Source organism: Mytilus galloprovincialis, chromosome 3, assembly GCF_965363235.1.
Source record: "Mytilus galloprovincialis chromosome 3, xbMytGall1.hap1.1, whole genome shotgun sequence".
In the NCBI taxonomy this organism is placed as follows: domain Eukaryota; kingdom Metazoa; phylum Mollusca; class Bivalvia; order Mytilida; family Mytilidae; genus Mytilus; species Mytilus galloprovincialis.
In genome coordinates, this window is record NC_134840.1 from 108,378,831 (window position 1) to 108,405,444 (window position 26,614).

The 26,614-nt window shown below is 32.3% G+C and overlaps 1 protein-coding gene across 3 annotated transcripts in view; it reads left to right on the plus strand.

Moving 5' to 3' along the window:
• Nucleotides 1-26,614, plus strand: part of LOC143069745 (pleckstrin homology domain-containing family H member 2-like) — a 75,676-nt gene that overhangs the window by 33,302 nt on the left and 15,760 nt on the right. For all 3 annotated transcript variants that reach the window (XM_076244518.1, XM_076244519.1, XM_076244520.1), the window contains 10 exons: nt 11,900-12,028; nt 16,274-17,332; nt 18,904-18,961; nt 19,308-19,393; nt 20,747-20,891; nt 21,353-21,492; nt 23,746-23,856; nt 24,222-24,308; nt 24,707-24,776; nt 26,021-26,109. In XM_076244518.1, coding sequence (XP_076100633.1) covers nt 11,900-12,028; nt 16,274-17,332; nt 18,904-18,961; nt 19,308-19,393; nt 20,747-20,891; nt 21,353-21,492; nt 23,746-23,856; nt 24,222-24,308; nt 24,707-24,776; nt 26,021-26,109 — 1,974 coding nt within the window. The remainder of the gene's footprint in view (nt 1-11,899; nt 12,029-16,273; nt 17,333-18,903; nt 18,962-19,307; nt 19,394-20,746; nt 20,892-21,352; nt 21,493-23,745; nt 23,857-24,221; nt 24,309-24,706; nt 24,777-26,020; nt 26,110-26,614) is intronic.

A 26,614-nucleotide genomic window follows, 5' to 3' on the forward strand; every position in this document is an offset into this window, starting at 1 on the left:
TTTTTCAAATTATTACTATTTGGCTGAAAATACATGTTTATTCACAGTCACCACCACATGTAAACAAAACGGTGCACAGGAGACCCGATTTTCCACATTAACAACGACCGCGACATCCTCTGTATCTATATCTGTATGAATGCATTGTCAATACCAATTCTGGCTTTAATATAACGGTTTGAGAAAGCGCCACCGATTTATTGACGAGGAGTAAGAGCATATTTGACGCTCTATACGCTTGATGTGCGCACTACAGTGTCGTCTTGCTGATTCGACGCGATCACTGTCTTTACAAAGAATGAGTTTGAGTATTGTGGTGTTTTGCTTAGTGGAATGTCAAAACACTTAGAATGATTCTTTACTTGCTTTTCCACAATATTTGTTGCGTGGTATTCTTCGAACTTCTTTGCAGTTATGTTTCTCTTAGGACGTGCTTTGGAGAAATTCGTCTGGTTCAATAGCGGGAATCAGCCCTTAAACCACTTTGTACATAAATATCAACTTCTAGCTTGTTCGTCTTGCAATTGTCTTGAGGTCTTGTAATTCCAGTTTGGCAAGCATATTGGAGACACACCCATCCTCTCTTGACTTGTAACCTATGGTGATAAATCTTGTCGCTTGACGTTGTATCCTTTCTAGCTTATTTATGTTTGTTACCATGTTGGGGTCCCATACTAATGCTCCACATTCCATTGTTGATCAAAGAGCGAGATGTAAGCTGTTTTTTTTCAATCTTGTGGGCAGTATTTCAAATTTCTTCTTTGAAAGCCTAGTGTTGAATTTACTTTCTTTGCCAAGTTTAATATTTTTTTCAACTTTGTACTTGTTTGGCTTTATAAATATTTTGATATGAGTGTCACTGATGAGTCTTATGTAGACGAAACGTGCGTCTGGCGTACAAAATTATAATCCTGGTACCTTTGATAACTATTAATATGTGGGTGGTCCATTTGAGGTCTTCCGAAATTTGTAGGCATAGGTACGGGTTATGCTTGACTTTTTGTAGTATGTGTCCATTTAAATTTAAACTGTAGATTTTATGGCTTTTGTTTCTGATGCTTTATAGGATGTAGCATGTTTTGGCATTGAACAGCATTCCCAAGTACATCCACAATGTACAAGCTTCTGACAAAAAAGAAAGAGTTATTTAAAAGTTATCCTCTCTGTCCCTTCGCCATTCATAAGCACTTGAACTGGGTGTCATAAGAGTCAATTCCAAGCTCGTCCCCCTAAACACCTGCCTTAGTATATTGCACGTTTTACCCTCAATTAGTCTACCCTTTTGCGCAAATAGTTATTTTCTTGATTCGTTAACCATGTTAACCCCATCTGATAAGTTTGTGTGATCTTACAGTTAAGCCTCGGTGATTTAGGCTGATCAATCATCATTCTTTATGTCAAAGTCACATCTTCAAATGCCATCAATGTCTCTCACGCAGTCTTGTGTTCCTTTTCAAGCAATCAGAGAACCATATCACAACTGGTAAAGACATGGAGCACAATAAGCGTGGGTAATCACTCAATGCCAGGTGCATTTGTAAATATATTTATCCAAAGCTTTCTGCCCTCCCAAACACAATCCATAGTTCGTCTACCCCTGTCACGGAATAGCGAAACAATAACGACTATTCGAATCATGACTCGTGCAAGTTCGTGGTTCATTGCATCAAACACATGCACCATGATTATATTGTCAGCCTCTTAATGTGAACATGGTGATAAACTTGAAATACATCTTGAAGTAGATAAGATAGAATATCTTGAGCATTTGTTATAAGAAGCAAGAGCTACATTTACGGGAAATGGAATACACTGACGAATCAAGAGTCAAAACAAGATTACGACAATAAGAAAGAACTTTTAAGTTTTCATTCGCAACAGCTTGCTCAATAGATTTTGAGGGAAAGGTAGTTGTAGCAACAATTGCTCAGGATGTTCTGTGCTATCCAATACATGTTGATGTTTCAAGCTTAGCATCATGTTCACGTAAAGAGGCTGACACTTGAATCAAGATGCATGTGTCTGATGCAGTGAAACACAGACTGAACTGAGTCATGACTCGAACATTCGATACTGATGTTGCTGTCATTGCGGTTTCGCTTTCCGGTGACCTAGGGGCAGACAAACTTTGGCTTGCATTTGGAAGTGGGAAAAGCTTCAGATATATATCTATCCATGACCTTTCAAATATACTAGCTATATAAGCATTGAGATATTACCCGTTTGCTGGAAAAGGAACTGCGTTGGTGACATGGATGGTGTTTAAAGATGTGACTCTATCATTTAGAATGATGATTGATCAGCCAACATCACCAGATATGGATTTGACAATGTCATTGATAGAACGATACATGGTTTTGTTGTACGATCGAACAAACTTATAAGATGGGGTTAACGAAGCAAGAAAAAATGTGTTTTTGGAAGAGGAAATATTTATTGAGGCTATTCCCACAACTCGGTCTAGTCTTTTTCAGCAAGTAAAACGTGCAATATACCATGGCGGATGTGAATGAGTAACAAGCTTCATATTGGTTCCTTTTCTAACTAGTCCATCCTTATGAATGGCGAAGGGGAAAATATTATTCATGGCACCCTTTTCAACAACACTTTTGTGAGGCCTCTAATCTTAATCAGGAGCTTGTACATTATAGATGTAGGAAACCATACCACGATCTTTGTAAATTTGGAAAATAAGCTCTCGGATTGTGAGTAAACATGTATACGTGGCCATAAATAAGTCATTCTAAGGATGTTTAACAACTTTAGTGATTCTATTTTGTTTAAATCAATCTATCCAAAACTCTACATCGAATATATGGATTGAGGACTCATCTTTGTAATTTTCGCCATATTGATTTTTTACTGGAAGTGTTAATTTTGTATTGAAACATATGCAGCTAAATAGAATTAGTGGTTTTGAGGATGAATTAAAGCCAAAAGTTTAATGACAACCCAAAAAAATTAATTTTTATTTACAGTTTGAAAAAAGTTGAATATAAAAATGAAAATTTGTCTATATTTCTATGTCCGCCATATTGGATATTACCGGAAGTAAGGGTTTTAAAGACATATGTCTTATACATTGTATCCATGAGAAGCACAAAAGAAAGGTTCCTGCACAATATAATGATAGTAGCAATACTTTAAAACACATTTCAATTATCCTCCATAAAAATAAGCTTATTGTAGTTCTATATCCAACATGTTGGATTTTACCGGAAGTAGGGTTTTTGAAGACATCTTATCTATATCATATATTCAAAAGTACTGTGAAAGTACTTTAATTCGTGGGTATCAATTTTCGTGGTTTGAGCAATATTTACATGTTCTTGGGTTTTTAAATTCGTGGATTTTAGTTTTCTGCACACAAAAAAAGAAAAATTAAAGCCTTTAGAAACGAAGGTTACAAATAGTCTGGATTGAAGGAAATTGCAAAGTAAACATTAACCCATGTAAATCGTAGTGACAACACTAATTAACCCAAGATAAAGTGACAAACAGATGAAAAACCATCAAAGTTGTTTATTAGACCATAAACATGTCATCTAAAGAAATTAGTAACGTAAAATACTATAAAAGTATAAACGTATCTTGAATTGTCAAACAATTCTTATCAAAATCAAGCCCAGCATGAAATTATTATTTCCCATATGTACGAGAACTAAGGGAGCTACCATTTGATTTTTATAGGGGGGGGGGGGGGGCTAGGATGAAATTTGAAAAAAATAGGCAGGAAAGGAGTTTTGAGTAAAAAAAAAAAAGGCAGGATGAGACACTTGCAAAAATAAAAAGGCAGGACAGAGATTACATCTAAAAAAAAATGCAGGACAAAATATTTCATCCTAGCCCCCCCATAAGAATCAAATGGTAGCTCCCTAATGAGGATATAAAATGAACACTTTATCATACTAGCATATGAATACCAGAAATCTGACATTTATAAATAATAAATATTTTTTAAGAGAATTGAAAGATCAAAAGTTGTACAGTTTAGGTTATTAAAGATTAAATGGGTATAATCCTGCATGCAGTTGAAGTTCTGTGACTACTATTAAAGTATTCTCTCTATTTTGCGTTATTTACTATATTCTCTTGATCATATCATTAGTCAAACCTACATGGGGATCTTTCCATGTCTTCATTTGCACAATGGTTGTTTTATTTCGTTGGATACTTAAATTCGTGGATAAAGTCATCCACGAAAACCACGAAAATTGGTACCCCACGAATAAAAGTACTTTCACAGTAGTACAAAACAAAGGTTTGTACCAAATATTATGATAGTAGCATGTTAATAACACCATTTCACATACTAGCCTTCGATATTGGGCTAATTTAAGTATGATGTCCGCATTTTGGATTTTACCAGAAGTGAGGCATTTTTTTCAAATGCCTCCCTATCTGAAATAAAAGAGTAATAGTTGAGGAAGGTCTATGCCAAATTTCATGCTTGTAGCAGGATGTGCACAATTTTTCACAAAGCCGCCGTACTAAAACAAATAAGAGTATGAAATTTTAAGCACTGGATTTTAACAGATAAAAACACTAGCATAATAGAAAAATCAATCAAATATACACACTCTGATCATAACTGGTGTAAATTGAAAAACGAGTTGAATAAAGAAAGATTCTACAAGTTGAAAACAGCTAAAGATGACTACTTGAACACAACATTATGTAAATCTAAAATTATTTGTATTATATAATTTTGCAAAATAACATATCCCAGTAGGCGATAGAAACCCAGAAGGGTCAGCTGTTCCTGCTTCACAAGTGACACATGCAAATCAAAAAGTCAAAGGATTAAAACAAAGTTTATGAAGGGATTCTTAGTCTAGTTTCAAAATATTTTAGTTCTCTGTATCTGGTTCAAAGTATTTTCCTGTTTCCTAAAAAATTCTTATTCCCTGTATTTTTTGTTTCCTGAAAGTTCTTGTTTCCTATATGTCCTTGTTCTCTGTATTTTCTTGTTTTTATACCCCCGCTTTAAAAAAGGGGGGGTATACTGTTTTACCTCTGTCTGTCCGTCAGTCCGTCCGTCCATCAGTCCGTCAGTCCGTCCGTCCGTCAGTCAGTCCGTCCCATGAAACTTTCGTCACATTTTTCTCAGGAACTACACATCCACCCTTTCTGTAATTTGGTATCAACATTTATATATGTCAGCCATACCGTGTGATGCGTTTTCAGATTCATCACTTGACAACTTCCTGTTTACCGAACACTTGTCTGATTTTACACATGATAGCCAAGTTGAAAATTTTCGTCACATTTTTCTCAGGAACTACAATACAAGGATTTCTGAAATTTGGTTTCAGGATTTATATAAGTCAGCTATACCGTGTGATGCGTTTTCAGATTCATCACTCGACAACTTCCTGTTTACCGAACACTTGTATGATTTTACACATGATAGCCAAGTTGAAAATTTTCGTCACATTTTTCTCAGGAACTACAATACAAGGATTTCTGAAATTTGGTTTCAGGATTTATATAAGTCAGCTATACCGTGTGATGCGTTTTCAGATTCATCACTCGACAACTTCCTGTTTACCGAACACTTGCATATTTTTACACTATTAATATTATCCACTTGCGGCGGGGGTATCATCAGTGAGCAGTAGCTCGCAGTTTCACTTGTTTGTATATCCTTCTCTGTTTGTTCTTGTTCCATGTATGTTCTTGTTCCCTGTATGTTATTACTTCCTGAAAGTTCTTGTTTCCTATATATGTCTTTGTTCTCTGTATTTTCTTGTTCTCTGTATGTTCCTGATCCTTGAATATTTTTGTTCCCTGTATGTTCTTGTTCCCTGTATGTCCTGGTTCTCTGTATGTTCTTGTTCCTTTATGTTCTGATGCTGTGAATGTTCTTGTTCCCTGTCTGTTCTTGTTTCTTTGTATGCTTTTGTTCTCTGGAAATTGCTTTTTGTCGAGCCTTCGACTTTAGTCGAAAAAGCGAGACTAAGCGATCCTACATTCCGTCGTCGTCGGCGTCGTCGGCGGCGGCGTCCACAAATATTCACTCTGTGGTTAAAGTTTTTGAAATTTTAATAACTTTCTTAAACTATACTGAATTTCTACCAAACTTGGACAGAAGCTTGTTTATGATCATAAGAAAGTATCCAGAAGTAAATTTTGTAAAAATAAAATTCCATTTTTTCCGTATTTTACTTATAAATGGACTTAGTTTTTCTGCGAGGAAACATTACATTCACTCTGTGGTTAAAGTTTTTAAAATTTTAATAACTTTCATAAACTATCCTTGATTTGTACCAAACTTGGACAGAAGCTTGTTTATGATCATAAGATAGTATCAAGAAGAAAATTTTGTAAAAATAAATTTACACTTTTCCGTATTTTACTTATAAATGGACTTATTTTTTTGGCCAGAAACAAAACATTCACTCTGTGGTTTAAGTTTTTAAAATTTTTATAATGTTCTTAAACTATCCTGGATTTCTACCAAACTTAGACATAAGCTTGTTTCTGATCATAAGATATTATTCAGAAGTAAATTTTGTGAAAAAAAAATTCACTTTTTCCGTATTTCACTTATAAATGGACTTAGTTTTTCTTCCAGTTAACATTGCATACAGTCTGCAGTTAAAGTTTATAAAACATTTATTAGATTCATAAACTATCCTGGATTTTTTACCAAACTTGGAAGCTTCTTTCAATCAAACGACAGTATCGAGAGGGAAATTTTTATTGATGTTTTTCCTCATTTTTGTTGAGTCTGCAATTAACAGCAAAAGTAGGCGAGACATTGGGTTCCGTGGAACCCTTACGAATTTTTTGTGGCAACCAACATATTTGTTTACTTCAAAACAAATTTTTATGACAAGATTTTTATTTGCTTTATATTTAAGGTTTACATAAATTGGTACTGTACTTTAATTTATAATTCTGTGATTGACCTATATAATTATATATTTTTACCTCTTAGCTGGAATATCTGATGTTTCAATGTATATATCTATACTATTAAACGAGAAGACTTCATTTTGTGTGTCCCTTCTCTTCCTTCCACAATAAATAATCATCATGCCTCTGTGTCCTATAGGTACCTTGCATAGTTACATTTGTCATCTATTCTTAAGATTATTCAGATTGAGCTATTTTGGGAGAAAAATGAGAAAAAAGGCATCCGTCAGTGGTCGAAATTTTAATTCCGACTAGACCTCCTGTTTGCGTTTTTCTGTATGTATACATTATACTATACAGTGAATTTATACATATACTACCAATAAAGTGTATTTGCTATCTACTTTCATTTTCAAGTTTACTATCCACCGCGGTTACAGAGTTTATTAAATAGAGAAAGTCAGTATAATACATCAATGACGCCGTGGATCGATTAGTAAAATAAGAATTGATAGTTAAAAGCAAATTTATACAATTTATAGTGGGTCTCATTGGGGTCTAAACGTGACGCGGGATTGCCAATTTTTTGTAAGCGTAACACGTGAAAGTCAAATTATTGTGCGGGATACGGGAATCTGGTAAAACAGTAAGAGGGATGTGGAATCTCAACCCCAATGAGACCCCCTTTATAGGAATTAATAAACACAATATACAGATTAGAGATAAAATTATTCCTGTGTTATTAAAATTAATAGAGAACCCCCAAAAATTGGAACATTGGAAAAAAAGGAGGAGCCGGGCAAGAAAAACGATAGTCCTGTCCCAAAATGCCTTTGACTTTTGATACCTTTTCTGAAGTTCTCCAGTCATAAAATCTTTTACAAAAATTCATTGATTGATAATCTGAAAATTGAAAGTAAAGAGTAAATACCCTTTATTTATAGTAATGAATGTTCATAATATACTAAATGTATGTTCTTATTGAAATTAATAGAAAACAACAAATTTGGAAAATTTGAAAAAAGGGGGGGAGGGGGGTGGGGGGGGGGGGGGGAAGAAGCACCTAAGACTTTGATACCTTTCCTGAAATTTTTCAGTCACTAAATCTTTTACAAAATTCTTCCTACAACATTTAACATAATTCCAACCACGCTCTAAATGCCCGTGATTTCGCGGGTATGTTCTAGTATACTTTATAATTCAGCAGTTGAAGTATGCAATCTTTTGCTTTGTATCTTCTATAGTTTCAGTGTTTGATGTAAGGCATTGCACCTCTACATTTTCATAGTCAAAATGTTATGTGAAATAAATGACATTTGTTGAAGTATATAATCTTTTGGTTGCCTCTTATGCAGCTACAGTGTTTGATGTAAGGCATTGCACCTCTACATTTTCATAGTCAAAATGTTATGTGAAATAAATGACATTTGTTGAAGTATATAATCTTTTGGTTGCCTCTTATGCAGCTACAGTGTTTGATGTAAGGCATTGCACCTCTACATTTTCATAGTCAAAATGTTATGTGAAATAAATGAAATTTGTTGAAGTATATAATCTTTTGGTTGCCTCTTATGCAGCTACAGTGTTTGATGTAAGGCATTGCACCTCTACATTTTCATAGTCAAAATGTTATGTGAAATAAATGACATTTGTTGAAGTATATAATCTTTTGGTTGCCTCTTATGCAGCTACAGTGTTTGATGTAAGGCATTGCACCTCTACATTTTCATAGTCAAAATGTTATGTGAAATAAATGACATTTGTTGAAGTATATAATCTTTTGGTTGCCTCTTATGCAGCTACAGTGTTTGATGTAAGACAATTTCACTTCAATGTTCTTTTTGTGCTAATGCGCCGCAAAGCAACCAACAATCAAACTTCTATGTTCTCAAAATCAAAATATATTTGAAGTAAATGACATTTGACATTTGTTGAAGTATATAATCTTTTGGTTGTCCCATATGTAGATGCAGTGTTTGATGTAAGGCATTGCACCTCTACGTTTTCAGTCAAAATCTAATTGTGTAAAATAAATGACATTATTTTTTAAGTATAAAGTCTTTTTGTTGCCTCTTATGTAGATGCAGTGTTTGATGTAAGGCATTGCACCTCTACGTTTTCAGTCAAAGTCTAATTGTGTAAAATAAATGACATTATTTTTATACGACCGCAAATTTTGAAAAAATTTTCGTCGTATATTGCTATCACGTTGGCGTCTGCGTCGTCGTCGTCGTCGTCGTCGTCGTCGTCGTCGTCCGGCGTCCGAATACTTTTAGTTTTCGCACTCTAACTTTAGTAAAAGTGAATAGAAATCTATGAAATTTTAACACAAGGTTTATGACCATAAAAGGAAGGTTGGTATTGATTTTGGGAGTTTTGGTCCCAACATTTTAGGAATAAGGGGCCAAAAAGGGCCCAAATAAGCATTTTCTTGGTTTTCGCACCATAACTTTAGTTTAAGTTAATAGAAATCTATGAAATTTTGACACAAGGTTTATGACCACAAAAGAAAGATTGGGATTGATTTTGGGAGTTTTGGTTTCAATAGTTTAGGAATAAGGGGCCAATAAAGGGCCCAAATAAGCATTTTTCTTGGTTTTTGCACAATAACCTTAGGTTAAGTAAATGGAAATCTATGAAATTTAAACACAATGTTTATGACCACAAAAGGAAGGTTGGTATTGATTTTGGGAGTTTAGGACCCAACATATTAGGAATTAGGGGCCAAAAAGGGACCCAAATAAGCATTTTTCTTGGTTTTCGCACTATAATGTTAGTATAAGTAAATACAAATCTATGAAATTTAAACACAAGGCTTATGACCATAAAAGGAAGGTTGGTATTGATTTTGGGAGTTTTGGTCCCAACAGTTTAGGAAAAAGGGGCCCAAAGGGTCCAAAATTAAACTTTGTTTGATTTCATCAAAATTGAATAATTGGGGTTCTTTGATATGCCGAATCTAACTGTATATGTAGATTCTCAACTTTTGGTCCCGTTTTCAAATTGGTCTACATTAAGGTCCAAAGGGTCCAAAATTAAACTTAGTTTGATTTTGACAAAAAATGAATCGGTTGGGTTCTTTGATATGTTGAATCTAAAAATGTACTTAGATTCTTGATTATTGAAGTTTTTTTGGTCCAGTTTTCAAATTGGTCTACATTAAGGTCCAAAGGGTCCAAAATTAAACTTTGTTTGATTTCATCAAAAATTGAATCCTTGGGGTTCTTTGATATGCCAAATCTAACTGTGTATGTAGATTCTTCATTTTTGGTCCTGTTTTCAAATTTCAAATTCTACATTAAAGTCCAAAGGGTCCAAAATTAAACTAAGTTTGATTTTAACAAAAATTGAATTCTTGGGCCTCTTTGATATGCTGAATCTAAACATGTACTTAGATTTTTGATTATGGGCCCAGTTTTCAAGTTGGTCCAAATCAGGATCTAAAATTATTATATTAAGTATTGTGCAATAGCAAGTCTTTTCAATTGCACAGTATTGTGCAATGGCAAGAAATATCTAATTGCACAATATTGTGAAATAGCAAATTTTTTTTTTAATTAGAGTTATCTTTCTTTGTCCAGAATAGTAAGCAAGAAATATCCTATTTGTGCAATAGCAAGAATTTTTTTTAATTGGAGTTATCTTTCTTTGTCCAGAATCAACTTAAATCTTTGTTATATACAATATACAATGTATATACACTTTTTACTACCAACTGATAAATTTAAATAATCTTTACCATTCAGTGATAACAAGCAGTTTTTTTACATCTTAATATTTTATGATGTATTTAAATGAGTAGTTATTGTTGCAAACTCCATTAGAAATTTGAATTGATATCAGTTTTGAAAAAGGGAAACGGGGATGTGAAAAAAAGGGGGGGGGGGTTAAATTTTTCTCATTTCAGATTTCATAAATAAAAAGAAAATTTCTTCAAACATTTTTTTGAGAGGATTAATATTCAACAGCATAGTGATTTGCTCAAAGGCAAAAAAAACCTTTTAAGTTCATTAGACCACATTCATTCTGTGTCAGAAACCTATGCTGTGTCAACTATTTAATTTTAGATTTAAAAAGTTTGAAGAAGAAATCTTTAATTGATTTGTAAAATCTTGGCATTTGTTTTGTGTAAAAAAAAACCATGTAATGTCAAAAATTTGATCACAATCCAAATTCAGAGCTGTATCATGCTTGAATGTTTTGTCCATACTTGCCCCAACTGTTCAGGGTTCGACCTCTGCGGTCGTATAAAGCTGCGCCCTGCGGAGCACCTGGTTTAAGTATAAAGTCTTTTTGTTGCCTCTTATGTAGATGCAGTGTTTGATGTAAGGCATAACACCTCTATGTTCTAACTCAAAATTGAGTTGTTATGTAAAATAAATGACATTTTTTTTTAAATATAAAGTCTTTTGGTTGCCTCTTATGTAGATACAGTGTTTGATGTAAGGCATTACACCTCTATGTTCCTAAAATCACAATATTATATAGAATAGATGACATTTATTGCAGTACATGCTACCCTTTCTCGACAGAATGCATTTGAGAGACTAAATAATTCATACTGCTATTATGCAATATTGACAGAGATGTCATCAAATTAAATATCGTTTTCTGATATGTTTGTCTTTGTTCTTTAGTCAAAAAATAAAATGCATTGAAAGCTTAAATGGAAATGCAGTACTTTAAATGTCAAACACGAATTTGTAACATCTTTGACTGTCTTTTAACTGGATTAATCGTAATATTGATAAAAGCATCTCATAAATATCAATCATGACAGGCAGTAGAAAGAGTTGGGAGTTTTAAATGCAAATGATAAAATGATGACACTTCATAAAATTACTTTAGAAATTTTTAAAAGTTTTGGATTTTTAAATATTGTCAAATGCACATCATGTGCAGTAAAACTGGTACCTCTAATGTTATTATGTAATGTGAAGAAAGAAACTCACCTGATATCATGTAATTTTAAGCATTATTCATACAGAATTGATCTTGTAAAACCAATTTCGTTTGAATTTTTGATTGATATTTTCAGATAGAAACAAAGAACCAAGAATTACAACAAGAAAATGAATCTCTTCAAGATCAAGTAGAGATTTTACGTGAACGTCTCCAAGCTTTGCCAGCATTCGCTGCTAAAGAAATTTACCGATTAAGTCAACAGGTAAATTTTCTTCCAAGATTTGAAAATAAGTTATATATCTATATGGCAGGTAAAAAAATTTACTGGCGTGGCAAACAGTAAACTTTCTGAAAATTTTTTTGATTAATATAAAAAAATTAGAAAAATGTAGCTTTGTCCTCTTTGATTTTGTTGGTGTTACTTTTAACTTCCTTTAAAACTATATGCCCCTTTACAAGTGGAAAAATTGCTGAATTTTTAGTTTCCTTTATTTAACTTTTGTTTTACTCAACCAAATGTTTTGAAATTTATACACATTGCTTATTTCTACAAAACACAGATCAAGTATGAATATTGAGAGCATAATTTTTACAGTTCTAGTATGCCCCTTTACAAATGGAAAAATTGCTGAAATATTCATTTCTGTTCTCTAACATTAGTTTGCCTCAACCAAATATGAGACTTATGCACAATGGTAATTACCACAAAACACAGATCAAGTACAAAATTTGGGGAGCATCAATTTTACAGTTCTTGAGTTTTGTCCTTTATAAAGTTATATGCAAATGGGGCATCATCTGTGTGCCATGGACACATTCCCCATTTATTCAGTATTAATTTTGAAGAGAAAATATCAACTTGAACTATCAAGTTAATTTCTTTAATCTGATAAGATTTGATGTAGTTAAAACTGAATGGACAATTTGTGTCTTCTGCGATAATTTTAGTTTCAAAAAGGTAACAAAGACTGATACATCATTTTACTGATCACTGATAGAAAATGCAATAACCTGTCTTTATTTTCATGATATTATTTAAAGCAGTCAGCTTAAAAGAAATGTTAGTCCTAGACTTCTGGCCAATTTTGTTTTTTTTCACATCTTGTTTTATTCATATGACTGATGTGAATTATTAAGAAATTACTCCAATTATAATAATATTATGTAATAACAGATGAAAAATTCATAAAATCTACACCATACAATTATGCAGAAGTTTTCATATCATTTTGAGTAGATTACTGTTACACACTTGAATGGTGCATTTGTTTTCCCATAAAACATCTTCTCCAAAGTAATTTATACTTCATGTTAAGATCAATTATATTTAAATTTTACTGTGCCATTTGTATAATTGAGGTGGAAAGCAGCTATTGAGCTAACATTTATTTAATTCTAATCTGGTTGCACTTATACTTGATTTGGTTTTAATTAATGATTTTTTTGGGGCAAAGTTAATGGTACTATAAATATTTCAAATTTAGGAACCACAAAAGTATTAGAAAATTCCATAGTTAATTGAATTAATTGCTATCCAAAGATAATGAAACAAGTTGCTTTCTTTAAAAAAAAGAAAAGCAATACATGAACCTAAGACCGCTGAGTGCCGGGTCACCAAAAGATTGTTGCTGAATTTGTGTTTACTTTTGAATTGAAATAATTGACTGTGAATAGAAGAAGCCAGTTGAACGTATTTATTTACAGCTTCTATTTGAATAGTTATTTTAAAGCTCGACTATATATTACTTGGGAATGTACTTTTTTTTTCGATTATAACCCATTGGCAAATCCTAATTTCTACTAACCGGATGACTTATGCAAATTGCACAAACCTATCGCAATATAAATTTATGCATTCAGTTTGCTTTATAATCTGGAATTCTGGATGCATTTATTTTATCTATCACATCTTTATGTTTTGTTTCCTAAATGAATGCCTTTATATTCTCAACTCGTATTTGAAGCTGTCTTTACTCATGGTATAGATGTTGTATGCGGTTAAACCTGTGGCATGCAATTGATTGGGACCTCTTATGAAGAGACTTATTTTGGTCTCATGAAACATATCAAATTTTAAGGATTTCCTGATTTTACTTAAATCAATTCAAACATTATACAGAGAAACTTAGTTTTGCCAAAGAATTTCTTAATTCAGAAGTTTATGAATACCTGTACACACTTTCAAAATAACCAATTTATGTTAAAAGGTTATGTAGATATAAAAAAATGCCAGACACGAGTTAAGTCTACAAAAAAAGCATCAGTAACGCTCGAATTAAAAAGGCTAAATACATTACAAAGATAAGGAATCTATTCCTTGGGTAGACAATCCTCAGCTTTTTGAAAAGGCCAAAGTTTATAATAGGACAGTGTCTCAAAAAAGAAACAAAAGAGAAACAACTCGAGGTCAGAATACTGTTAGTAATGATGACCGTGCTTGAAAGTCACATGTAAAGCTCTTTCTGCCGTGTCCTGAATTTAGATAACAAAAACAAAAATAAGCTTCCACGACTGAATTTAATAGTTTTGCATGCAAGTAGTATTTTAGCGCACGAAATAGTAAATAGAAAGCATCTTGCTGATACTCAGGAAAAGAATACGCATTTGCCTCATCACATATCTTAATCTAATAGTTGAAATCGAATGTCAAACGGCTTACATTAAATGTTTTGACTCCGGATGCATTGACATTTTATCCGGAATTTTTTAGAACGCAAACCGATATATATAGTGTGCTTTTGAAATGTTATCTATAATGTGAATGAATCAAGACGTGTAGGATAGTTGGTCAACACAATTAATACAATTTTCAAAACCGTACCATAGTACAAATAAAGTTTAGATGCTATAAGGTTAAATTATTAAAACAAATAAACAAAAATTGAATTAAAATATTATAATAAACTATAACGTTCCTATTAGTAATTTTTTTCAAATTCTTTTGAATATATATAATATCAATAAACACGAACGTCAAGTATTTACGGATGGACTTTTTATTTATCGAATGAATCTATTTTTAAATTCTAACATTCCACTATGTGAATATATTACTATACAAAGACTTCTAAATCCATACTAACAGTATAAAATAATCAACATTTGGGTTGTAATTAAATTTTGTTGTAATTATTGTAAATTATTTGTACGGTTGTTGTGAGCTGCAAGGATTTAAAATCATGCTTTATGAATTGAAAACACACAAGTATTTTTATTCACGACCGTTTAAAATTTAAATATTTAATAAATTGATCTTACTTTTCGTTTTATGGATATATTACAATACGAAAAAATAAATAATAATTACTCATAAAACATAAAAACTAAAATGGTATGAAATAATTAATGTAGAAATATAATGATTATAGTTTATACACATTTTTTTGTAGGAGGCAAGAATTTATTTAGATTTAATTTTTATATTTCCTTTACAAATGAATATTAAAAAATACCAAAGCAGAGTATCTTGTCATATAAAATACTTTAATTGCAACTCTGAAAATATTCTGATTGCAATCATTGTTAGTTTCTCCAGAAACATAAATACAGTATTTATTTTGTATATATTTGTTTGTTTCCGATTGAATTAAATACTTTTGATAAGAATATTATCTTTCTGTTTTCCGATCTAATATTATTTATCTTTCTGTTTTCCGATCTAATATTAATATTTTAACCAGAATGTTCTCTCCGATCAGTCTATGATGAAATACACAGTATCCCATGGTTTAAAAATCTTCAAACATGATTAGTTTACATGTTATTGAGACAACAGACAATGCCACGTTATAATTGACCCAGATACACACAGTACACAGTGGTCGTTTTAAAACAAATATAATTGCGTCGTCAAGAGCCATCAAGGGACCATATCATAGACGTAGATAACCTGTTAAGACCTGTATATATGACCGAAAATTTTAGAGACGTTCCGAGATTTTTATTCTGACTTCCGGTCGAGAGATATCGAGTGGCCCATAGACACATTCAAAACTCACCAATATATAAGCATGAACCCCTCAGGGGGTTCATGCAAAAAATATTTAAACAGTTGGTTTCTCTTTTGAATTTATACAAATTTTGTTATGGTGGGGCCTTTTATAGCTTACTTTACAGAATTGAATTTGCTCATTGTTGAAGTCTGCAAGCTAAGGTGATATGTAGTTGTTTTAATCTTTATCCTTTGGTTTTTAGTAATTAGTTGTCTTATTGACTATAATATTCCACTTTTAATTTTTATATAGTATATATCACAAATGAAAAATGATGTGTTTTTCATTGGCAAAAACAATATTTGATTGTGTTTAATAATTTAATTCTATTTTTCCTACGTTGATAATGCTTACTTATTTTACTTGAGATTCAAAACTGAGTATTTTAAACTTGTTACAAATATTGCATGTATCAAAAATGTCATAATTAGGTACTAAATTATATATAATGCTGGATTCAGGATAAGGTTTAACTTGTGAAATTGCTTTTCACCCTGTATATTTTCTATTTTTAGAGTTCTGTATCTAGAGCTTCATCTTATATAGAGGAGGAAGAGTCATCTTATTGTGCTGATTCACGACCTAATTCTGTCTTCACAGACATCTCTCATCTAGTAGAAAATGCAATATCTAGGTCAAGTTCACGACCTCAGTCAGAAACATTTAGCCCTATTGACCTAACAGACACTAAATGTAGACCTGTATCAGAAGGTGGCTGGTCTGAAGCTAGGTCTGAAGTTATTCAACTACGACCTTTGTCTCAGACACGACCTTCTTCAGATTATGCTGAATCAAGGTCAAGGTCAGATGTCAGTTCGAGTTCTCAGGATATGTCAGAAGATTCAATTCCACCAGCTATTCCTAAACGTCCTTCCCCTTCAGTATTACAAGCTATTGAACAGGAGTTGGAAGATAAACGAGAAAACAGTATCAGCCCTCCGTCAGATACGAAAAGCTCAGCCAGTATGAAAAGTGACAAAGATACAGCATTAGACAGCAACAGTGATGATAGTATGCCTGATATAGAAACTATTCCACTTTATCATGAAGTGGATCAGAATCACGAAAGTACATACGAACTGAAAAAATGTCTACCTCCTCAAGTTGTGATTGGACGTAAAGTGTTTAGCGGTGAAAATAGACTTCTTGATTCTCTTGTTAGTTCTAGTAATGATGATGATGATAAAAATGATGGGAAAAATAATAACAGTTTTTTGTTAAATAATGGAGATGATAACGACTTTGTAGATGAGGAGGATATTATCATTGAAGATATAATTATCAAAACTGAGAGTTCTCCTGTTGTGAACTTGACCCCTATGTCATCAAGGACACCAATTTCACCTTTCTTTCCAAGCACACCTTCAGAATCTCCAAGTAGTGTATATAATCATAGTTCAAATAATGTGTCTGCAATTGCAACATTACCTCGTGTGAAAAAGAGACATGACAAATCTTCTCCATTACAATTGATGTATAGTGCTGGAGGGGTACCAGAGGGGATAGTATCACATGACAAACCACCTCCTGTCTTAGAGCCTCATATTGTCACTGGGAAAACATCTTCATTTTGGGTATGATTATTTTGAAATTTGTGTGAAGTCTTTTAAATTTTCCTTGCGGTGCAAATGATATAAATTTAACATTTTTGCATATCTAAATTCTGTTTATAGTTATTTTCAAAGCAAGTCATGATGCAAGAAATAGCAGGTGCTTTCAATAGGTCAAGCACATATAGGAACATCAAAAAGTTTATAATCCAATTTTTACCATTAAACCATGGGTGAAAATGACGAAACAACATGAGTTGAAGTGTAATTTTATGAAACAAAATTAATTGAAGGATTGCAAAAAAATAATTTCATAACATATGTGGAGTTTGGGTGGAAGGGATAGGAATTATAAAAAAAAAAAATGTTTTAAAACATCACTAATAAAAGTATGTATAAAAGACATGCAAAATGAAAAGCATAAGATAAACCATTATACAATATTAGGATATAAATCACAGAAGTTGCTACATATCAAATTCACAAGTCAACAGCTTTTGACACATGTTTCAAAGAACATTTTGTAAATAGAATAAAGGTGTTTCATGATGATCGCAAATCAAAAACACATGTATAAGTATTTTAGGGTTAACAGTTGATGTAATTTTGACAAATATGATCCTTTGAAGTCTGACTTGATGGAGTATACTAATTACATTATAATGTATAGAGTCTTTTAAATTTGAAAGGTGTTATTAATATTTCAGTAAGTTATAATATAAATCTTCTGATTCAGCTTTAATTTCTTAGATTAGATTCTCTTTACAGTAGACTATTGTGATTTCTGCACACTTCATTTTGTCTCCACCCTTCTTAAAGAGTTTTATGTAGTGCCAAAGACATGATATAACATATTACAATCTTTTACAATGAATCACTTCAGAAATCATGATTCAAATTCAAAAATCATCATTATACCCCCGCTTTAAAAAAGGGGGGGTATACTGTTTTACCTCTGTGTCAGTCCGTCCGTCCATCAGTCCGTCAGTCAGTCCGTCCCATGAAACTTTCGTCACATTTTTCTCAGGAACTACACATCCACCCTTTCTGTAATTTGGTATCAACATTTATATATGTCAGCCATACTGTGTGATGCGTTTTCAGATTCATCACTTGACAACTTCCTGTTTACCGAACACTTGTCTGATTTTACACATGATAGCCAAGTTGAAAATTTTCGTCACATTTTTCTCAGGAACTGCAATACAAGGATTTCTGAAATTTGGTTTCAGGATTTATATAAGTCAGCTATACCGTGTGATGCGTTTTCAGATTCATCACTCGACAACTTCCTGTTTACCGAACACTTGCATATTTTTACACTATTAATATTATCCACTTGCGGCGGGGGTATCATCAGTGAGCAGTAGCTCGCAGTTTCACTTGTTTATAATGTATAACACATGTAAGAATTTATAAGCCTTGACCTCGACAAAGAAATGTACATGAATCCTGCTACTCATCTAGTTCACTGGTTTATTCTTATTTGTGAGTTTACTTTTATACATTCAATGAGAAAGAAATTTTCATTAAAATGAGGCTTTTTTATATTTGTCCTTGACTTTGGGAAAATATGTTAAACATATCTATTTCAGGATAGCAGAACTTATGCCATACCTAAGAAAGTTAAAGACACTATTCAACAACATACATGTAAGTTAATATGCTCACAAATTTGGCAACTCAATTAATAATATAGTAGCTAAAAAACTTTTATTTCTATACATTATGAGTAGAAAAAACATTCAATGTTAGGTCAGATATTTCATTAACAAAATTTTACCAAATATATCAGGTTTAAATTTTGCATTTTTTTAATTTAATTAATAATTTGAAATCCAAACAACCTTTTTTTCAACAAACTTCTGTAAATTATAATCCAACTTTGAGTTTTTTTGTTGTTTTTATTATTATATACATGTTTTTTTCTTATCAGTTTAAGCAAGCAAATCACACTTAGCTCTTAATTCTAGTTATTTTTTTAATATTTTCTATACAGCCACATCTAAGCCATCAGTACCACAAACAGTAATTGGTAAACTGTATAAAGAGTTTGATGTTCCTGTTTATGCAACCCTAAAAGGGGTAGGTACTTCCTAAATATATAAAAAAAAAAAAAAAAAAAAATTACCCCCCCCCCCTACAATGACATCAAGTCCACATGTTTCACTACAGGACACTATGTGTTGTTTATATATAGATATAAGAAGATGTGGTATAAGTGCCAATGAGACAACTCTCTATGCAAGTCACAATTTGTAAAAGTAAATCGTTATATATGTCAAAGTACGGTCTTCAACACAGAGCCTTGGCTTACACGAAACAGCATTGAGAATTCGAGTCAAATAATTGAACATAGTGCCCCTTTATATGGAAATAGGTATAAATTCATACTCAGCTGAAGATATACTTTAAACAACTGTGTATGACCCTCATTGGTAGTCAAAGTCCTTAAACACCCTAAACAGCCCTCCCCCCACCCTCATCATCATATACTTAAATCTGAACATGAACATTGTAATTGTAGAAGGCAGCACAGATCAGGAGTACTCCTTTCACTGAGGATTCCTCCCCTTCCCCCTCCTCCCCCTCCTCCCCCTCATCATCATACACTTATATCTGAACATAAACATTGTAATTGTAGAAGGCAGCACAGATCAGGAGTACTCCTTTCACTGAAGATTCCTCCCCCTTCCCCCTCCTCCCCCTCATCATCATACACTTATATCTGAACATGAACATTGTAATTGTAGAAGGCAGCACAGATCAGGAGTTCACCTTTCACTGAGGATTCCTCCTCCTTCCCCCTCCTCCCCTCCTCCCCCTCATCATCATACAATTATATCTGAAAATGAACATTATTATTGTAGAAGGCAGCACAGATCAGGAGTACACCTTTCACTGAGGATTCCTCCCCCTTCCCCCTCCTCCCCCTCCTCCCCCTCATCATCATACACTTATATCTGAACATGAACATTGTAATTGTAGAAGGCAGCACAGATCAGGAGTACTCCTTTCACTGAGGATTCCTCCCCCTTCCCCCTCCTCCCCCTCATCATCATACACTTATATCTGAACATGAACATTGTAATTGTAGAAGGCAGCACAGATCAGGAGTACACCTTTCACTGAGGATTCCTCCCTCCCCCTTTCCCCCTCCCCCACCCTCATCATCATATACTTATATCTGAACATGAATATTATTATTGTAGAAGGCAGCACAGATCAGGAGTACACCTTTCACTGAGGATTAATCCCCCTTCCTCCTCCCCCTCCTCCCCCTCAACATCATACACTTATATCTGAACATGAACATTATTATTGTAGAAGGCAGCACAGATCAGGAGTACACCTTTCACTGAGGATTAATCCCCCCTTCCTCCTCCCCCACCCTCATCATCATACACTTATATCTGAACATGAACATTATTATTGTAGAAGGCAGCACAGATCAGGAGTACACCTTTCACTGAAGATTCCTCTACAGATTCTTCTGATGAAGACTGTTCACTTATTGTAACTCAGGCAGAACCTTCAAAAACAAATAAAGTGCAACAGAGCAGCTCAGGGGCCATCAAAAGGGGTATGTATATAACCATTAAACATTAGAATAAAGAATATCACATATATAGTTATGACTTGTATCTAGAAATTGGCAATAAGACTAGGTGCAGACCTAAGCTTTATGACAAAAGAGACAATTTTCTCATTGTGAAATTTCCCCATTTCTTTTAATAACATTTAATACAACAGTACCTTGGCATGGAGTAGATTTGTCTCAATTGATAAAATATTCTTTGATAGAGTGTTGCTGTTTCAAGAAACTAGGAAGTTGGAAACATCCCTTTAAAGTTTCATAAAAGACAATCTTGAGAGTTAGTTGAATATCATGGAATATCTTTATCACAGATGACCACTTTCAACTTGTTGTAGTCTTGATCACCTCTACATTTCCTCCATTATGTTTGAGATATGAGATATAACAGATTTTTTTTGGTGATCTATGTGTATTGAATTATTTCAGCATTTTATTCTGTTTTCCAGGTGTATCAAGTTATTCAGCGTCATCTGAAGTGTCATGTGACTATGTTGATCCCCCAGAGGAGAACTCAGGGAAAAGTGATTCTGATACTTCTGAACCTGAACAGAAACTGCTCAAGTACGCTGCAGATAACTGTAAACATGTAAGTCACAAAGGTATCTAGCACCAATCTCTGTTCAGACATTTTGCTTGCAGTCAATTAATGAACGTTAAGTAGCTTTTCAGACAATTTCACATATTGTTGTTTTTATCATTCTGAACATTGACTGAACAAAACAACAAGGGAATTGTCTGAATCATTCTGTATTAACTAAACATTGATTTATTGTTACCTGCTTAGCTTTGCTGATTAAAAAAGGGTTTCATGTACTTTTAAGGGTAATTCCCTAAAACAAAAGTTTATTTCAAAAATAACAGTGAATTCATATTAGTTTGTTTGATATAAGATTTTTGTGGATGTAGGTAAACCAAAATTTTAGATGTTTAATGAAGTACAAACTATCTAAAGGTTAATACACAGACTTTTGCAAAACCATGAAAGCACATTTCCACAATAATACAATTTTCCCTCAACCCAGGAAAAATGGACTCACAATAAACATGAAAAAAATAAACCCACAGAATTTTTTTTTTTTTAATTAAAGACGAGTAGAGAAGTAACAATATTAAATATTACTGCTTTTGATATTTCACATCAAACTATTCTTTGAATAGATCTCTATAAACTTTAAAATACTTTAAGGTATTTAAGGAATTTAAGGTCTAAATTATAATCCATAGATTTTTTTAATAATTTGCCAAAATGTAGTTTATATTATGCTTTTTAAAAAAATGTAATCATACCTGTCAACTGACCCGTATTCTGCGGGTGTGACCTGAGATTTTCACAATTCTGAGGGATCACCCGGAACACCCGCCGGGTCATTGAAATAACCGGGGAATTCCGAAAATGACCCGATTTCACCCGTATTTCTTAGCCTTGAGATTGATTTCATAAGTAATATTCCTTTGAAATACCGGCAAATTCGTAATTCTTCCATGAACAGGAAGTTCATCTAGCTATGTAAACTGTCAAATTAAGTGACCCATTAAGTGCATGGCTTCACTTGACAGCTTTGGTGTCAAACACACTGTTAATTAACACCAATTACCTTAGCTTTAGGTCGTAAATAAATTGTACCATAATTTGGTTTACAAACTGAACTAGAGTTACTTCCCCTTATTTGTCACCATTCAAAATTATTCCTTATATTTACGTTTTATGGGTGACAAAGATTAAATCATAAAAATATAAAATTCAAATACATATTGAAAAATAACTTTTCATTATTTTTATACCTTTATACAATTTTTTTAAAAAAGTTGAAAATTATTTTTTACATTTATACTTCCTTTAACTGTATTACTATATTTTATCATAGTCTAATTTCCCTGCTAAACGAAAAATATTGTGGTTAAAGGCTACATAGTCAATAGTCTCAAACATGTAAGAATTACATTAAATTCTAGTGTTTGATGATTGTAGTAATTTTTCTTTTAAAGTAAAGCACATAAGACTGAGTTACACAATTTATAAAAATCTTTAAAAGTTAATGAAATAATATTTTATTAGATTTAAAATGACTTAACAAAGTGAACATGCATTTGATGTTTTGGTATCTTTGATATACATTATAAGAAAATGTACCATAAATACTGAAATTCAGCTCGAAAAAGTTTGTACGCGTTATGACCTGAGATTTGATTCTTCAATGCAGGTCATGACCTGCATTTTCATCGTCACAGGTTGACAGGTATGATGTAATAAAAGGAATAGGTCACCGATCTTATTTTCATGCTACACGGTGTTAAAAGTTGACAAATTTTGTATAGATTATGCATGGAAAACCCAATATTCTGCAATAAAGCGTAAACTACACCATAGAATTTTGAGATAACATATGAGAAGATAGCTTTAATAGTATACTTTCAGTTAAGAAAAAGAAAAAAATGGGGTCACCGGACCCATTTTCTTGCTACATAATAAAATAGAGAAATTCCTAACACATTCTATTGTAAAAGAACCTCAATCTGAATTATCTGCCCTTGCATTTGAGTTGCCTCCCCTTATGTGGCAAAGTTGGAAAAAAATTGATCAAACAAAAGTTTTCTGTTTTTTTGTAAAATACAACCATAAAAATGATAAAACATGTCATATTCTATATCGGAGTGGAAGTTCTTACACATGAATTACCTACTTCTCTAAAAATTTGAACATTCTATTAAAGATCTATACCTTGTTTTCTGGTATTTCCAAATCCAAGATGGAGGAAGACACCCTATCTACCTTAAGTGAACTTGCCCAAGGGATTGCAATTTATTGCAGTTATAAGCATTCAAAGTTTTATTATTGTAGGACACATTGGAGAAATTTGGTTACCTGTCAAAGCTTGGTGGCAAAGTAAAAATGTGGAAAAGAAGATGGTTTGTTCTCAGGAATGGAGAGTTGTTTTATTATAAATCTCAGGTCAGTCTTGTATGTTAAATTTGGAGACAATATGAAGTTTATCCATTTTTAGAGGGTGAATTTTACAGACATCACACAAGATTTCAGCAATCTTATGGCATAATGAGTACAAAATATCAGGAAAATCATATATAAGTATTTAGTCACATGATTGCTTTCAACCAAAAAGAAAAATGTAAAATTAAGGTAACGTTGTATGTCAGGGGATATTTCACTTGAGTGGAACAAGCACACCTTTGTAGGTTTATCAACAATCATTATTAAAAATGCATTCAATTACAACATGTATCTCTGAATTTACAGTTTTTATATAAAAAATTATCATGGAAAGAAAAGTTCATTGATGTTTTTTAATTTATTTTCAGCATGATGTATTAAGAAAACCTCAGGGATCAATTAAACTAGATGACCAGTCTAGAGTTGTGCATACTAAAGGGGAAATGGCATTTCAGGTAAATATTGAGTGTTTGCATTGTAACTGGGTAAAAATATATGCATGATTAAAGTTAAGTCTTGATCATTCTAGTAAGGGTGAGAAAGTTCTCTTCTTTTGTCCTTTTCATAATGTTTTAACATAAAAAAAATGGTTCTTTATAGTACCACATAAAAAAAAAAAGTAAAATATTTTGCATACACAATAAATTTAATGTTTTCAAATTGGCAATTTATAATGTAAAATATTGTAAACTTTGTTTAAACATACGATTTTGTGTTTATTTCTACTGAGGTGTGCTAAATAGATTACAGAGTGTAAATCAAAATGGTGTACATGGGTTGCTGTATCATTGAAGTATGCTCTCACATCTCGTTTCATTCATATTTATCCTTCATAATTTTGATTTATTTTCAGATTACCTCAGGAAAGAAGACTTATTATTTTACAGCAGATACTGTGTCTGACACAGAGAAATGGATTAGATGTAAATATTACAGAGCATAGTTATACATTTATATAAAATGAAGAGAGTTATATTAAGTACTGAAATTTCGTCTTTTTTTTTTAATGTGAATAATGTGACTGAGTGAGTATCCCAATAATAAATTCAAAGAGAAAATAGAATATGTAAACATTGTAATATAAATGCGGTTGAAGATGAAACCCACTTTTTCTTAAAATGTAAAATTAATAAATCTTTACGTAATCAGCTTCAAAAAGATATAAATAATATATGTCCAGAATACTTTATTTAAATTGTCTGAAACAGATAGATTACAATTAATGCTATCTTCATTTGATATTATGCAGCTTACTGTTCCGTTCATTAAAAAGTCATTTGCACTGAGGGGAGTGGACACAACGCCTGCATAAATATTACTGTTTTACCACTTTATATATGATGTTTAATATGTTCATTTTTCCATTGTGTATATTGTATTGTATTGTTTGTATATGCCTTCAACCCCCAGGGGTATAAATGTGCATTTCATGAATAAATAAATAAATAAAAATTAAAAATATAGATCTGTATTCAGATTTTGTTCAAACGCAATGATCAATCTCACATTTTTGTCAATATTTTAAACATCACATTTAAGGAATGACTGTCATATTTTTTCTGTCTATGAAGAAATAGCATAAAAAATTTGGTGCACACTGAATAACGCGCGTAGCGGGTTATTTAACAGTGTGCACCACATTTTTTATGTTATTTCAAATAGACAGAAAAAATATTAAAGTCTTTTCTTATAATTTAATTCTAAATCCATTTTAAACCGTAGAAAACCATGAAAAAACATTGATGACGTCACGGTCACATGACTAATTTATGTCTATGGGCTGATAACAAAATAATGTCAGCCAATCAGAAGACGCGTTCCATCCAAAATTAAATTATTGATAAATGCATGAAGTATTTTTTGAATTTACAGTATATTCACTATTATTTGTCAATTTTTTTTTTATAAATTCTGTAAGTTTACTGCATTATTTTTAGTAACAAATAAACAGGGCTAATAATTGTTCTATTCCATTACTTTGGACAAGTTTTTAAATATTCATTTATTTCAATAAGATAAAACTTTAAAATTAAAATGGCTGCCACTGTTGACGGTTTGAATGATGCATATTTTTGATAGTGGAGTGATTTGGATTAAAAGGAGCCTCTGATTTTATCAAAGGAGATTGGTATCTGAGCTAATAAAAGTTTTACTTTAATTATTTCAGTACTACAGAAGGTGTTTAAAAGACAAGCTACAAGTTTTCTGTTAGATCACATGGACACTAAAGCTGTACTGAAAGGAACATTGCATAAAGTAAGTGTTGTGTTATTTGTTAAGCTGTTTTAACAAAGCTCAAATACAAATAATTGTATTTATTAAATTTGTAATAGCACTTTTCCATGTAAATAATTAAAAAATTATCATGTAAATATTTATTATGCTTGAAATTACTATCAAAAACATGAAACAACCAATACAATAAAAACATTTATTAGGCTAATGAAATGGATTCACACAACACTATAGTTCGATACTATTCAAAAAACAAAGTTAAGAATAACCAATATAGAAATTCAAAAATTGTTAATACATAAGAATTAACCCACCATACCGAAGGCCAGCCAAAAACAGTCAGTGTTAAAAGAAAATTGAACCGAAAGTACACTCTTAATTTTGATATAGACAGAATCTGCTAACAAATAAGCCTCCCTAGCGCCCTAAAAAGGACCAAGTTAGAGATAAGCTAAAGTCAGCCTTCTGAAGAATTAAATGAGAGAAATCTGCTACAAAAACTCCCCCCCTCGAAAGGGGTCAGAAA